At 45.8% G+C, this 16,800-nt stretch overlaps 1 protein-coding gene and 1 pseudogene across 1 annotated transcript in view; both read left to right on the top strand.

Moving 5' to 3' along the window:
* The window catches only part of LAMB4 (laminin subunit beta 4), a 94,830-nt gene that overhangs the window by 17,887 nt on the left and 60,143 nt on the right, over positions 1 to 16,800 (top strand). The window contains 5 exon segments of the mRNA XM_039247246.1: positions 3,340 to 3,525; positions 5,879 to 5,923; positions 5,926 to 5,987; positions 8,533 to 8,612; positions 9,148 to 9,298. Coding sequence (XP_039103177.1) covers positions 3,340 to 3,525; positions 5,879 to 5,923; positions 5,926 to 5,987; positions 8,533 to 8,612; positions 9,148 to 9,298 — 524 coding nt within the window.
* On the top strand, positions 4,553 to 4,677 carry LOC120241871 (annotated as a pseudogene).

The following is a 16,800-nucleotide window of genomic DNA, read 5'->3' as shown; positions in this document are numbered from 1 at the left end:
AAAGTAATTTCTTTAAGTCAGTGTCCTGAGTGCCCTACTTCTTCACCAGAATCTATAACCTGCTCCCCCGACACACATACACCTTTTATTAATGTTTAAATGCTATGCATTTATAAAAGAAAAAGGATTGCTCTTAGGTGGAATCAGGGGAAAATAAAATGTTTTGAAGCAGATAACCTAGGAACCTGCAAAGAGGCTGCAAGTAACCAAGCAAGATATTCACCTTAACCAAAACCTTGTTCCTTTAGAACCAGTTAATATCGGGGCACGTGGGCGGCTCCGTCAGTTAGGCGTCTGACTCTTGGTTTCGGCTCAGGTCACGATCTCGTGGTTTGTGACTTCAAGCCTCACATGGGGCTCGGAGCTGGCAGTGCAGAGCCTGCTTGGATTCTCTCTCTCCTCCTTTTCCTGCCCCTCCTACTCTCTCTTTCTCTCTCTCTCTTTCAAAATAAATGAATAAACCTAAAAAAATGACTTAGTATTAACTTACATCTAAAGGAAACTGAGATAAGAAAACTGGTACCCAGATATAAAATTAAGAGGTCATTCTATATAAACAAGGAGTTTTTTTTTTAAGGAAAAGCTAATGAGGAGCCTGTAAAAACAATCTTCGCGAGACACCCAAGTTTCCCTAAACACACGTTTGTGTTTGTAGAAGTCTGTGTATACAAATAGCATTTATTAAGTCTGACTAGCAGTCTCCTATAAATTTTCTCTAAATTGTCCTCCTTTGAGCCTAAACATTTACATAATCAGATTCCAGGCTGAGAGGTTGACTAATTTTCAGTCTTCTGTGATTAAAACACAGTCAAATGTGATACAGAAATAAAAAAGATTTGGTAGATTCAACCACTGATAACACAAGTTTGCTGGAATTAAGTTGTGTGATGCCAAGGGTCTATTTTATTGGACTTCTGAAGGCCATGACACAGGGTTATTTCAGAGTAAAATTACTACCCATTCACCCACATCCCTTCCCCAAAGGCTACTTGGGTGCATAATTAAATTATACTCTGGAACTCAGGGCTGACCCTTTGGGTGTCTCTCAAATAGAGCTGACCTTTTTCCTCTTGGCTACTTCTAAAATGACTCCAGCTTGTTCCTTCCTTTCTAGAAGCAAATGTGTCTAATTAGAAGAAGATTCTGTTTTTCCAAACTAAACAGAACCAAATGCTGTTTTTCCGTAATAAGATTTCATTACCAGTCATAGTCCGATAGCAATCGAAAATTGAAAAATTCTGTCAGAAGCAAAAAATAAGTGTTTGCCTCGATACACCAAACGCCTGATTTCAGTAGGTTTTTCCATGAAACTTCCCAACCAAAATGATTATTATATCAACCTGCACAACATGGCTTTCGGGACGGGGAGTTTGTTTTTGTTAATCCAAAGTAAACATATATAAACGTGAACATAATTATTTCTTAGAATCAGGATATTCTTTATTTTGATAGGGCGAGAGCGAGCATGAGCAGGGGAGAGGCAGAGAGAGAGAGAGAATCCCAAGCTGACAACATGGAGCCCAATGGGAGGCTGGAGCTCATGAACCATGAGATCATGACCTGAGCCAAAATCGAGAGTTGGACGCCTAACCAACTGAGCCACCCTGGTGCCCCAGGATATTCATTTTTTAATTTTTATTGCGTTCCTGAAACGTGGCATCCCTTGGAAACCCAGCAGCACCACATGGTCATCTGGTGTCCCACCAGCAGACCTGTCCTGTCTTCCAGAAGGCCAGTGGCTAATCCTGTTCCGGCCTCTCTCGGGTGCCTCCCCTCCTAACTGGGCGGTCACTGCTCGCTTGGGCGCCTCTGACTATCGGAGAGTTCTTCCTTCTGTCAAGTCCAGCGCCGCCTTTTAGAACTTCTCCCCTCTGGGATTATTCACACTATCAGCATCCGTTTTTCATCTTCTAACTCCTTTCTTGAGTTATTCCAGCTTTTGCTGAAAAGAAAAAGAGGCTGGTACTTCTGTTGCTTCTTTGTTACGGGTGATCGTTTATGTCATTTTGCAGAAATCTCTTCGCCCAAGCTTTTGCCTGCCAGCAGATTTTCATAAAGAAAACAGCGATATAAACCTTTCTTGCCATTCTCTCCCTTTCTTTCTTGTACATGCTCCTTCCATGAAGAATTAAAGAGAATAGGGGCGCCTGGGTGGCTTAGTCGGTTGAGCGTCCGACTTTTGCTCAGGTCATGATCTCGCGGTTCGTGGGTTCGAGCCCCGCGTCGGGCTCTGTGCTGACTGCCAGCTCAGAGCCTGGAGCCTGCTTCAGTCTGTGACTCCCTCTCTCTCTGACCCTCCCCTGCTCACGCCGTCTCTCTCTCTCTCTCTCCTAGAAATAAATAAAAACCTTAAAAAAAAAGAATTAAAGAGAATAATACCACTTACCCTTATTTTTCTGTGACAGGGAAGAGCAGACATGCTTTCTTAACCACATTTCAGAGTTTTGATAGACATTTTGTGTGGCTTTTTTTCTTTCTCACATCTGTATTTGTATATTTCCTTAGAGCACCCCACTCCTACTTGCCTATAGACCTTATTCTCACCTTTGGAGTCTTATTGATTCTTTTTTTAACCTTTTATTGAAGTGAAATTGACACGACATAGAAGTAGCCATTTTAAGATGAACAATTTATTAGCACAAAGCTGTGTAATCAGCACCTCTGTGTAGCTCTAAAACATTTTCGGGGCGCCTGGGTGGCTCAGTCGGTTAAGCTTCGGACTTCGGCTCAGGTCATGACCTCACAGTCTGTGGGTTCGAGCCCCGCGTCGGGCTCTGTGCTGACGGCTCAGCGCCTGGGGCCTGTTTCAGATTCCGTGTCTCCCTCTCTCTCTGCCCTTCCCCTGCTCATGCTCTGTCCCTCTCTGTCTCTCAAAACTAAATAAACAAAGAAAAAAATTTTAAAAAACGTTTTCATCACTCCCAAAATTAATCAATCTCTTATTCACATGCAGTTTTCCTAATAGCAGTCTGCCTCTGGTCCTCTTACTTTAGAATCACGTGAAAGGGTTTCTTTCTCTGTCTCTGTCTGTCTCTCTCTGTCTCTGTCTGTCTATCTCTCTCTCTGTCTCTGTCTCTCTCTGTCTCTCTCTCTCTCTGTCTCTGTCTTTCTCTCTCCACTCAATAGACAAACAGATATAGATGATATTGTGCAACACTTTCCAAGGCTCGAGATCCGGGAGACATTTCTAAACAGTCCTTGCCCACTGGTCTAGTTGTTTAAACTGATTTAATTACTTAAACAGAGTAAAGTACTATAGCATGAGTAAAAGGCTATGTTTATATCTCAGGTTTCCCACAATTTGCAGTTAACTAAGATGATTCTTGTCTGTATCCCCAGCTTGCGAGTGTGACCCGGACGGGACCTTATCGGGTGGCGTTTGTGTGAGCCACTCTGATCCTGCTCTGGGGTCTGTGGCCGGCCAGTGCTTGTGCAAGGAGAACGTGCAAGGAGCCAAGTGCGACCGGTGCAAACCCAGCCACCAGGGACTGAGCGCCGCCGACCCCCTGGGCCGCCAGCCTGAATGCGCGCGAAGGCCTGGGGCTCTCGGTTCCGCTCACTGTCTCTGGGGTCTTTAAAGGTGATGCAAAACCTCCCGCAGAGTTTAGTTAAATTAGTGGCAGATTTGTTTTTTGTTGGTGGTTAGCTGAGTTTATCATAAGGCACCAGCAGGGGGCGCTCACATTTCCCCGCTGAGCCAGCATGGGAAATGCCAAGAAATTTAACGCCGAGTTGCAAAACCTTTTGCAAAATGGTCTCGACTTGGGCTCCCTTTTACAAATTCGTTGAGTTCCATTATGCATTTATGCATAGACTAATGACTTCTTAAGCAGATTTCAAGTGGTGGTTTCTTTTCTTTGTCCTTTTTTTTTTTTCCCCCAATTACATTTCCCCTTTGTTCTCACACCCCTCCTGGAATTTGTCCTGTATTCTCTGACAAAGAGAAGAACAAAATTAAAGAGCCAATGAAGGGGTTGTGAGGAAACAACCTCAGGGTTTTCTGGGGCCAAAAGCGGAGACCTTTGCCTCTAGGATCACAGAAACTCTGAGCTGCCTGGGGTCTCACAGAGCTGCAGATTCCTCGGGGAATCTGGGTAAATGATTTCCCTTTGTCATGCTCTGTGTTTTTGCCCATATAAGGAACTGTAGGTTGTTTGCATGTTTAGAGAGCAGCGTGCTGAACCCTTCCTTCTCCTGGAACTTAATGACACTGTTTAATCCCAGGACGATGGATTATATAGTCCAGCCAATTCTCATCCCACTTTTCAGTACTCCAAGTGTTTCCTCGGGTTCAGCCCAGACCTGATGTCTTCCTAGAAGAGGCCAAATACTGTTTTTTGTTTTCTTTTCTTTTATAATAGCTTTAGTAAGATATAATTCACATACCATACAGTTCACCCTTTGAAGTACAATTTTGTGATTTATAGTGTATTCAGAGTTGCATAACCATCACTACAATCAATTTTCGGACATTTTCATTGCCCCCAAATTGTACCCTACTTCTGGCTATATACCCAAAAGGTTGCAAACAGGGTCTTGAAGAGGGATTTGTATCGCTTCTCAGCCTTTTGGCTAAGATCAAGTGTAGTATCTGTTCTTATCAGGTCGCAGAGTGATTTGTACCCCCATGTTCATGGCAACATCATTCACAATGGCGCCAAAGTAGAAGCAACCCAAGTGTCCAACCGTGGATGAATGGGCAAACAAAATGTGGGACATACACACAACAGAATATTATTTAGCCTTAAGAAAAGGAAAGAAGTTCTGATTTATGCAACAGCATCACGAGCTCGGGGGAGGTTATGCTCAGTGAAATAAGCAAACACAAAGGGGCAGCTACTGTATGAGTCCATTTCCATGAGGTATGCAGAGTAGGTAAGTCCACGAGAACAGAAAGCAGTGGTTGCCGAGGCCTTGGGGGAGGGAAGAATGGGGAGAGATGGTGTTTAATGGGTACAGAGTTTCAGTTTTGCAAGATGAAGAGTCCTGGAGATTGGTCGCACAACTGTGTGGCTATGTTTAAAGCAGTCGGTGTTACATTAAATGTGTTTTACTGTAAGAGAAGAAAAGCAACCCCATGGCCTTTAGCTACCACCTCCCTAACACCCATTAGGCAAGCACTAACCTACTTTCTGTCTCTCTCGATTTTCCCACTGTGGACATTCTTGTACAAATGAGATCATCCACCATGTCGTCTTTAGTGACTGGCTTCTTTCACTAGCACGGTGTTTTCAGGTTCATCCATGTCGCAGTAGGTGTCAGTATTTCATTCCTTTTTTATGACTGAGTAATAATCCATTGAGTGGATACTCCACATTTCATTTGTCCATTCACTGGTTGACACACATTTGGGTTGTTTCCATGAACATTGGTGTCTTCCCCCAAAGGAAAGGTGTATGTTGCTCTGGGAACACAATTTCCTAGCCATAACAACAGAGGCAGGACTCAGACGTGCCCGGGCGTGGAAGAGATAGAGGAGAGAGACAATGAAAAAGTAGCAAGGCAATAGGAAGAGAGAGAAGAGACAGGGAAATGAGCGATGCATCTGCCTAAAAAGGAGCCGTCAGTAACAACCGTGACACTCAAACCCTCGCCCTGCATCAAGCAAGCCAACTGGCTCCCAGCATCACTCAAGGTAACTGTGCTCCACCTTGTACACCTTCTACTTTGACTCTCTGATTGCCATCCAGTAGCACCGCATGAGGGTTCTGGAAGTGTCTGGCACTGGATTTCCCAAGCAGAGTTGTATGCCATGCAATAGACTTGGCAGGGCTGGCTCTTGGGTGTTCCTGTGGCCACATATTCTGCTCAGTGTGAGCTATTTAAGGACAGGGTGGGGAAATAGAAATGAGAATAATTGTGTTTGCTTTGCTTGTAGCCTGCAGCTGTAAGCCCCCTGGGAGTCTGCCATTCTCAGCCTGTGATTGGAGAGCGGCCAGTGCCCCTGACAGCCGTTTGCCCCCGGACCACGCTGTGAAGAGTGCACCGTATGTATTTGCGTAGGATTTCCCTTTCATGTGGTCGAGTGGGTGTCTGCTGCCGTTGCCTAGAAGAGACTCGGTCTTGTTAATTGCTTTCTTTGTGCTGATGTATTTCCACCCTCCCGGGAAAGGTATTTACACTACAGAAATTAGCAAACACTAACCCTTCCGCAGAGAGCTCACTGGTTGTTAAACATTTACCAGATTGGACTGAACAGACTCAGGCACCGATGTCAGAAGTTTTAGCTGCTGTTCTCCCCCAATGTGCCAAGCAGTAAAACAGGACAATTTATCTCCTCCCCTTTTTCAGCCCAGCAGATTGTGAAGCCTTTTCTTCTGTGTTTTGCATAGAGTCTCTTTATCGCCTCTACCAGCCTTTGCCTAGAAATATTTGAGACGAGCTCATTTAAAAGCACAACAACCCAGGTTTAAATGCATTATGGATTCCTGTGGGAAATAAACTGGATTTTTCATAGACTCCACCAAACGTATGAGCTCGTATGTCTAAAATTAGTAAACTGAAACCTTTTTTACGCCCTAAGAGATGTGTCATGCAGTTAGGGAGTTCAAATCCAACTTTTCCCTTTGTTCTGCAATCCTGGCAGCCCACCATGACATTTTAGAAAGAAAAGACCCAGAACTTAACCTAATAAAAGAACAGTGACCTTGATGTGTCTGAAGAAATGCAGCTGCAAAATAAGAAACATATGCCTATTACAACATCCTTCCGTGCTCATATTTTAAGCTGTTTTACTGAAAACATATGAGGCCGGGGCCCAGGGGCAGGGAGAAGAAGGCAAGAAGGTACATTTGAAGAAGCGACTCTGGGAGACGGGGCCGGTCACCTCCAGCATTAGGGAGGGAGGCGAGCCATGCCAGGCCCACAGCCTGGCATGGCTAGGCAGCCGAGGCAGCACGAAGGATGCTGGGCTGGTTAGCAGGATTGACAAAGAAACCGCATCGGATGATTCCAGACAGACCTTAGACTCGGGCTGACGTTGCCGGTTTGCAGTTTGACAGCCACTGTCTAGTTCACTGGATTGTGTGTGCAAGAGCAAGATCGCTGAGCAGGAGCTGGCGGGGGAGGGGCGGGGAGGAAGAGGGTTGCCCACTGTGGCGTCCGCCAGGTGCCCCGCCCCCTCCTCCCTCTGGCAGACCTGTGCTGCTGAGCACTCCCCCCACCCCCACCCCCAGCCCCGTGCCGGCACCCTTGGCCCCGGGGGGGTTTTCACAACCACATCCCAGCAAAGCAGGTCACTGCACATTGTTTCTGCCCAAACCGAAGTCTGGTTTGGGGAGAGATCACAAAAATCTTTTGCTGTGGTTCTGTAACAAATTCTGCCAGCCTTTAATGTTTAAAAATCAATCTTCCTGAGTCAAATCAGGAGGAAAATGTTATCAAGATAACAAGTAACAAGAACAACAAAACGGAGACATAACAAACCTGTTTCGAACGAGAGTGCCATGCCTATTAAGACCTTGGTTTTGTCTGAGCATGTTACATTGAGATTTGAAAGGGAAGTATTTTTTGGAGCATTTTATAGTAAACATTATCAGATTTAAGAAATAGTTGTCGTAGCCCCAGCTGCTTATATTGAATAAAGGTCAAGATGTTGCAATGAAGAGAAGTCTTGAACAGAGCGGACTCTCTCAGGCAGAGCTTGTTATGACGAAACAGCTTACTTATAAACAAGCTAAACTGTGATATGCAAATAAGATCTCAAAATCAACTTGATTTTTTGTTTTTTACCCCAAAACATTTTAGGATTGTGGAAGTCAAAATCCCTTGGGATTCCGTGGGGAGGGAATCTACTGGGTTTACAAAAGCAGTTGCAAATAGGCTCGGTGAAGACCTCCCCAGACTGGCCTTCAATAACTCACCGTGAGTCTAAATTGGTGCGGTCAGAGCAACTGTGTAGTTTGCACCGCATTTTTTAAAAACTTTATTTTGAGGGAGAGAGAAGAGAGGCAGAGAGAGGGAGAGAAAGAATCCCAAGCAGGCTCTGCCCTGCCAGTGCAGAGCCCAGGGCAGGGCTTCATCTCCCCAACTATGAGATCATGACCTGAACTGAAAGCAAGAGTCGGACACATAACCAGCTGAGCCATCCAGATGTCCCTGCGTTGTTTTTTTTTTAAAGAGAGAGCAAGCAAGGGAAATGGGCAGAGGGAGAGAGAGAAAATCTTAAGCAGACTCCACACTCAGAGCAGAGCCCAACACGGGGCTTGATCCCACAACCCTGGGCTCATGACTTGAGCCAAAAATCAAGTCAGACGCTCAACCAACTAGGCCACCCAGTAGACCCCCCCCCAACCCCCCTGGATTTTTGCTTGGAGTAATATGCACTCCCCTTCATTTCAAGTCCCAGGGATAGTAGAGCTGTGTCCTCAGAGGTCATTACCAAGTACCCAGGCAAAAAAGGTGACTGTGTGATTGCCCAGGCTGTGTGGCTATTTGACGTGTGTCAACTGAACTGTGCTGATGTTAATATTTACCCTTCAGAACAGCACATATCTTCAGTGCTGGATTCGGCTGAACATTTTCTCTTTACAGGTTGGATACTGGGGACTGGAAAGTCACCTCCACGGATGTTCTCCCTGTGATTGTGATATTGGAGGTGCTTATTCCAACGTGTAAGTCACTGAATGAATGACACAGTCCTGTGGCTATAGTCTCTACTCACCTTTCCACATTTCATTCTCATCTGCTTCTCGTCATCGGTGATGGCCTTGATTTCATGGCAAGCCAAGGGCACTGAAAAGCAATGATCTTGAGACATTACCTATAGCCTGAGTGATTTCATTTACTTGAAATATTTCCAAGGAAGAGATCAACAGTCCAACTGCCTGGGTAACCCACAAGTTGGTGGGAGAGATGCCTTGTGTGACTTGACCTGCCTAAAACACCAACGTTTTGCCACCCTCTAAAGAGAGGTCCTATACTCCTTTTTGCAGCGTCGAGAGCAGAATCGGAGGTGGCTCCTTAGTTTCATGGATCTGGATTTGCTTTTCAAGACCAGACATGTAGAGCCCATGGCCTCTTAACCTCCTCCTCAAGATAATTGATTGGTCAAGTCAAGGAGTGAGTCCAAACTCATAAGGCATACAGTGCCTTCATTTTATACCTCCCCCCTTTCCCTCAGTGCATGATGGATTTGTGCTTCCTCAGGTGCTCCCCCGAGGACGGCCAATGTGAATGCCGTCCACACGTCACTGGCCGCAGCTGCACCGAACCAGCCCCCGGCTACTTCTTTGCTCCTTTGAATTTCTATCTCTACGAGGCAGAGGAAGCCACCCCTCTCCAAGGACTTGCACCTTTGGTTCGTATTTCATTTAGTCTCCTTACAGACTTGATTTAATGGGGTGTCGGTAAATACACATAGCACGCCCTTGAGGTCCTGGGTAAGGTACCTGGACAAGAATGGTTTGGCCGCCTATGCCGATCAGAGCACTTTATTTATCATGGGACTGAAGATTATAGAAACACTGGAGGCCAGAGCCTGCATGTTATGTGATCTTTATATTACAATTCTAGCACAAAGCCCGGCGCATAAGTGTGAATTGGATTAGGCTGTGATCAAACAGACATGACTTTTGCTCTCTCGATGTGGCCACCTGCTAACTTGAGCGTCTACTTGTCTGCCTTCCCCAGGACACTATAAACCACGAGAGGGACGGGTGGATGTGTATGCCACTCGCCACTGTTGCCCTCGCACCTCCCACGGTGGGCCTGAGCCCTAGCAGGAACCTCACAGACCTCTGCTAACGATGAGTGGATAAGGTTCAAAACAGAAGTGTACAGTGTCCTCCTGAAGCTGATCTCAGATTGCCGTTCCCACTGACGTTTACTGGTGTGGGTGACGGCAAATGTCACGTGGTGCTCTGCTTCATTCCCTCCAAGTCACGGTCCTGTGGGATACTTCCCTAAAAATGTATTTCTTAAAAGGCTTGTGAGAGGAGCAGACACACACGTGTGGAACAATTAGAGAAGTTCGACTCCGTGACATTCTCACATGACACTCTGTGGCATGTGACGCCAGCCGCAGGCAGGAATATGGCAGAGGAAAAGGTGATGTGTGGTGGCAGTCTTCGAGGAGAGAAAGCGTGTAAAAGTTGGTTCTGAAGAAGACAGGGTTTGGATAGGAAAGAAGGGAACCCATCCAGGTTCCAGCAACCAAGTCATTTCCTGAGATCTTTTCTTGGGCTGGACACCATTGATGGGAGGGATGAAAATGCCCCTTAGGAAGCTTGGAATGTTCTCTTTTGCTAACTGGAATTGGGGGACAGGGCGAGAGGCTTTCAGTATCCCTACTTAAACTTACAACCATGGTGGGGTGGGATCAAAATGAAACTGTTCTGTGCCTGCCTTCTTCTTCATGATTTTTAATTTTGCTTCTTTATGATGGAAACTGAAAAAAAAAAACTTTGGGAAGATAATATTGGTATTTATATTTAGGCCATAACTGTCCTCAAATAATAGAAAATATATATTGGTCCCTAACCCTGGTTCTTGGTAAAGAGGTCCTAAATCCTTCAGTATTTTCTGGGGGATAAGGATGTCTTTGGTTCTAACTGGGTGACTTGATGGGCTCCTAGATGGGGGCTGGTCGCCAGAAAGACCCCGCCATGATTAGAAGCTTAGAATCTTCCATCCTGCACCCCATTCTCTGTGAAGGGGAGGGGAACTAGAGATTGAGTTAATGATTGACCATGCCAGTGTCGTAAAGGTTCTATAAAAATCTCCAACATATGGGGTTCAGAGAGCTTCCAGGTTGGTGAACACATCCGTGTGCCAGGAGGGTGGTGCATCCCAACTCCAGGGCCCAGAAACTCCTACACTGAGAGCCCTCCCAGTCATTACTCAATGTATCTCATCATCTGGCAGTGTGTCTGTGTCCTTTACAGAATTCTTTATTATATAATGAACCACCAAACACAAGTGTTTCCCTGAGTTTTGTTTTAGCAAAGTTTCAAGCCCAAGGAGGGGGCCATGGGAATCCCAGTTTAGAGCTGGTTGGTCAGAAGTACTGGTAACAAGCTGGATTTGTTGTTAGCATCTGAAGGGTGGGGGGCAGTCTGGTGGGACTGAGCTCTTAACCTGTGGCATTGGACACAAAGTCCAGGGAGATGGTGTCAGGACTGAATTAAATTATAGGACACTCAGCTGGTGTCCGAAACTTGGTGAGCACGGGAATACAGCACACACTGGTGTCCAAAGTGTTGTGAGCATAGTAAGAGTAGAGGGGACACTTTGTATCTTTCCTATACACTCTGAATATTATTGTTCCCACTATTTTAGATAAGAAAACACAAGGCAGATGTAATATCTAGAGTAGATGGACTGATACTTAACATTTATTCCCAGCTCACCACGTGGTAGCCGCTGAGAAGCAGGTAAGTAGAGTAATATCATGTGCTAATAAAGCTCCAAACCGAGTGCTGTCCGACGTGAAGCCTTACTCCTCGCTCCGTGGTTTAAAGACGAAGATCAAGGACTTAGAATGGGCTTCAAGGGCCAGGAACATTGTGCAGAGGATTGGAAAGTAATATCTATGACAACTCAAGCTGGGACTGACGTTGTGTTTAAAATATAGTACGAATAATGTCCTCTCCACTAAAAAGATGATCCTTAATTGTAATAGAAAGAGTTTAAGCTAGACACTATTTAATTCTTTTCATATTCATTCAACAAATATGTATCGTGTGCTTACTATGCTCTTTCTGCTGACGTTAATAAAACTTTCAGGGGCACCTGACAGGCTCAGTCGGTGGAGCGTGAGACCCTTGATCTCGGGGTCAGGAGTTTGAATCCCATGTTGGGAATAGAGGTCACTGAAAACCAACAACAACTTCTCCTTAGTTAGCGCTTTGTCCTTTGCACTTTGTATGCATTATCTCGTTTGACTTTCCAAACAACCTAAGTATTATCCCCTTTAATTTCCAGATGAGGGAAACATGAGAGAGGTTACCTACCTTGCCCCAAATCACACACCTGGTGGGCAGTGGGCCCTGGATTGAACCCAGGTGCACCTGGTTCCAAAACTCTTGCTCTTAACCCATCAATATGTGCCAGCCACGTGCTCAACACTGAGCTCCAGGCTAAGGGCCGCATAGAAAGCAATTAGTTATGGTCTCTGCCCTCCAGGAATTTTTAACTGTAGCTAATACACTTACATAGATACCTCAGGATGGGGGTAGAGACATATGACAGGAAGGGTCAATATGTGTGGTGTGTTAAGATTTCAGACTCACAAGTGATCCTTTATGAACAAACTTGAGGCACAGAATAACGTGGCCTGAGACTTGAAAGCAATAAGTATTCCAGGCGGTGGCCTCAGTGAGAAGACCGTCCAGCCAGGAAAAGTTACAAATAACGGTTCAGAGGAGAGACGGGGTAGGTATATTCACAGATAGAACAAGAAGTTTATGTAGGGAAGAAGTATTGGAAAAGAACATTAGATCCTCCTATGAAAGAGACTGTATTTTACTCCTTGGGCAATGAGAACTCATTGAAGCTTCTCAGAGCCAGAGACTGCCTTGATGAAGACTGTCCTCGGTGTTCTCATAAGTGTGGTCTGGTAGCAGCAGGGCCTGGGATGGAATAGGAAGGAATAAGGAATAAGCTAAGAGGTCGCAGAGGAAGGAGAAAGGATGGAGAGGGAGTTACGGAAGGATGTGAATCCAAGACCATTGGAGAACTTAAAAAATGACAACTTTCTTAGTCTTCAAAAGATGTGTGTGTGTGTGTGTGTGTGTGTGTGTGTGTGTGTCTTCATTTGTTGCGGCTGCTATAACAATAGCACCAGAGACTGGGTGCCTTATAAACAACATAAAATTTATTTCCCACAGTCCTAGAAGCTGGGAAGTCCAAGACCAAGGCGCCAGCAGACTCATGTCTGGAGAAGGCCTGCTTCCTGGTTCATAGATGGCCATCTTCTCGCTGAGTCCACAGATGGCAGAAGGGGCAAAGGAACTCTCTGGGGTTTTTTTCATAAGGGCACTAATCCCGTTCATGGGCTGTGCCCTCATGACCCAGTCGCCTCGAAAAGACCCCCGCCTTTCATCACCACCAGTGTGGGGGTCAGCCTCCTCTATGTGGATTTTGCAAGGATGCGAAAAATCAGTCTATGGCAACATCCTTGCTACTCAAATTGTGGCCATTCGACCAACAGGTTTGGTGTCACCGGGGAGTTCGCTGGACTTGGGGGGTCTCAGGTCCACCCCAGACCCGTTGAATCGAGTCTAGGTGGTAATGGGATCCCTATGTGATTCGTGGCCAGCTTGGGAAGCACTGGCTTGTTTTCTTATAGAAACTACCTGTGGTCACAAGACGTCATACTGATTGAATTTAACATCATGTGGAATTTAATACAGTATAGCATAAAGTTAATTCCGTAATATGCTTTCTGTATAAAATTAATGAAATAGTTTCTAATTGTGTGATACGCAATAAACACAGTTGGTGAGGGGAAAAAAAAAAAAAAAGAAAGAAAGAGGAGGACAGATAGACATAATCCAGTGTGGCTAAGGGTCCTCATCGCAGAGGTCAGGCAGCTGGTCCGAGTGTGGCTGAGAATCACTAAAATAAGAGAGTTCCTGAAGCGAGCCTCAGCTGACCTGAGCCCTGCATGCTCTTGACAAACAACCAGGGTGCCTGTGAAATGAAAAAAATCTTGTCTGTAAAACCAATAACGAAACATCCACCAAGGAAAGCACCCACATCCAGAGGACCATGAAAGTCTAGAAATGAGCATTTGGCGATTCTGACCTGGTCCCCACTAAGGAGTTGGTATAAAAGGGAAGCCCGTGACACCAGGATCTTAAGGAGACGGGAGCTGCATGGATGCAGTTCCTCTGCTTCATTTCGGATTTGGCTCTCCCGGTATAACCTCTCACGGGACCCTGAAAGGCCAAATCCCACAAACTGTGAGAATGGCCAGGAATTGGTCTAGAGAATGTCCCGAGTAACAACAATAGCTAATGAATCTGTCTCTACACCATGCCCGCTGCTGATTTTCTACAACTTTCTTCTTGAGATCTCTCATTAAAACTTAGCATTTGTACTTTTTTAATTTTTTTAACACCATGAAACTAAGAGATACGAATAAATGTTTTTCCAGTTTCGAATTTCACCGGTACGGCATTGTTCCAAAAGAAAACCCAAGGCGTCATAGGACTACCAAAAATTTCTCATTCTCACAGCGAAACCAAGAATTATAAAGTGCCTCACAGCTCCTTCCTGAGGCTCAGAGCCTCAGGAAAATTGTGATTACCTTTTAACTTATCAGATAACCGGAAACTCTTGCACTATGGTAGAACCAGAAGTTCTGTGGGTTACTTACACTATAATTTCTTTTCTTTTTAAGATAGCAGCAACCGCTTTGCCTACATGTGATGTGTACTTCCAGCAGCAAGAGAATGACTTCATAGTTAACAAAGGCAAGATAATGCTGAAGAGGAATCAGAAGCAGAGTGTACGTGCTGACGAGCAGAGTGAGGTAAACCACTTCTCCATGGCCATCGTTGGCCCTGCCTCAAACGAACAATCTGGTAATGTGCTCAGAACCATGTGAGGCCCATGTGAGTACTCAGTCCCTGTAAGTTCCCAGTGTCCTCAAGGACGGGATGGAGGAAAGGAGGGCACAGGCTCAAAGTAATTAGAGCTTCGGGCAGAATCTCAGTAGCTTTCTTTCTTTCAAGATAGAACTTTCCAGAAAGCTGGATTCTGGAGTCAGAGTCAGGAATTGCGAAGTCACAAGTTTGTGTCATTTTAAGGACATAAGGAAAGGTATGGTGCTGAGGAAGAGCTGTCCCCTAGTTGGAAGGAAGACGACATGCTAACCTCCTTGAGGATGATGCATGGCGTCGCCCTAGAATCCAAGGTGGGGGTAGTTGGTCAGTGCTAGTGTGAGTGCAGGACAATGCCACCTCCACGGGACCCTGCTCCAATGGCTTCAGAAGGCCAGAGGAGACCTGAAGACCTTGTAGCCATCCAACTATATTAGCCATGCAACTATATTTGTCAAAGTTGGGGATGCTTTAGGCCCATTCATTCATTCATTCATTCAGTACACTGGGATCTTTAGTGAGCATTGCCATGTGTGTATGCATGAAGGGGCATGTTGGAAAGCCAATGAGATCAGACACTAGGGGTCTCATTCACAACAGCATGTGAGTCAGTTCCTTACATATAAGAGACCTCCGTGAGGGAATAAAATGGTTGAATCAATGGCAACAAGAATATGTCAGCATGAAGTCTGCCCTTAAGATCATTGCTGTGGAAATGAGCCGTGTACACAGACAACTAATGGTGGCTGGGTGAGGTAAATATCGTAGAAGAGGCGCACATAATGTGATACGGGCTTCAGATTAAGGAGAGCTGCCTCCAGGCGAGAGGATCAGGGACAGGTTCCTCACTGGTATTCTTCCTCTCAAGTCCACTCGCACCAGTCATGGCGGCCTTGTTCTTTCATCTGCCTGTTCCCACCCCCACACCACATGCCCGTGGAGCCTTCTCTGCGCCTCTGGACTTCTCATTCTGAGTCCATCTGAAAGAGACGAGTGGGGAATGAGGCGCTACTCCCACCTCCTGGCTATGGCACAAATCAGTGAACCTCAAATTTTACTCTACAGAAGTATTGCCCAGGGAGTTCCTTTAGAATGCAGATTCCAAGGCTGTGTCCTCAAGATGCCAAATCAGAGAGTCTGGGACTGGGCAAGAAATAGGCACATCTTCTCGGCACCCCAAAGTGATTCTGATACAGGTGGTCCATGACTGCTCTTTGAGAAACACAGCTCTAAGTATCCAGAAACTACTCTCCTGACTCTAGCCTGAAATGACCATGTCTGTCTTATTTATTGATTTGTAAAACTTCTACTCATCCCTTACGACCCAGTGCAGATTTATCTTCCTATCCCAACATCTGGACATAGTTCGTTGTTTCCTACCCCGACATCTGGACGTGGTTCATTGTTTCCATCTTGGGGGTCACACAAATCGGTAATTTTCAAACTGTGGGTCCTGCCTGTGAGTAAGATTGTAAAATCAATTGGCCATGCCTAGCTTAGTACAACAAAGGAATACAAAACAAGGGCCTATTTTCTTGGTGAAAGTGTTTCCAGTTTATAGAAATGTGTCCGTGTGAATACTCTGGTTTCTCTTCAGATCGAAGAAATGTGTCCGTGTGGGTCTTAGGTTGGGTTCCCTAGAAAGAGACAGTGCAGCAGAAATGTGGGTGCATGTGCCTTTCTGAGGGAATGCTCATCAGGAGAAGCCTGTAGGGCAGCAAAGGCAGGAGGCTGGGGAGGGGAAAGCGAGGCGAGGATGAGGTCCGGGGTAGATCTAGCCTTGGGCCTATCCCCAGGGAAGGTCGGAAGCAAAATAGCACAACGGAATTGTCCCCCACTGAGGCCCAAGGGCAGGACTGTTGTGTCCATCGGCCGGTCATGGTTGTGGGCTCCCAGGGCAGATGCCAGCAAACTCCCGGCTGAGGTGGCTCCAATGCAAGGGCAGTTCTCAACAGAAGGGAGCCGTGTCACAGCAGCTGGTGGCTGGAGAGTGTGGCCCAGCCAAGGAGACCCGTCAGCGCTAATAGCATGCGCTGGTGTCTGTTCCTTGCATGCTCAGACCCACGTGCAGGACCGTTTGTTCAAAACTTAGGGAAAAAAGAACACTGAAGGCACTGAAACATGTAGCTTCTCACTTTCTTCCACAGTCTCTTGACTTCTTGGTGCTCTTTTATTTTACATCTAATGTTGTCTGAAGCAAAGATAACTTAAAAACGCAAATGTGCCATGCATCTTTATATCATGCAAAGCCAGT

This window comes from Hyaena hyaena, unplaced genomic scaffold, assembly GCF_003009895.1.
Source record: "Hyaena hyaena isolate Hyena2069 unplaced genomic scaffold, ASM300989v1 scaffold_294, whole genome shotgun sequence".
Lineage (NCBI taxonomy): Eukaryota > Metazoa > Chordata > Mammalia > Carnivora > Hyaenidae > Hyaena > Hyaena hyaena.
The sequence above is the reverse complement of the archived record's forward strand: the minus strand, read 5'-3'. Positions and strand labels throughout refer to the sequence as shown.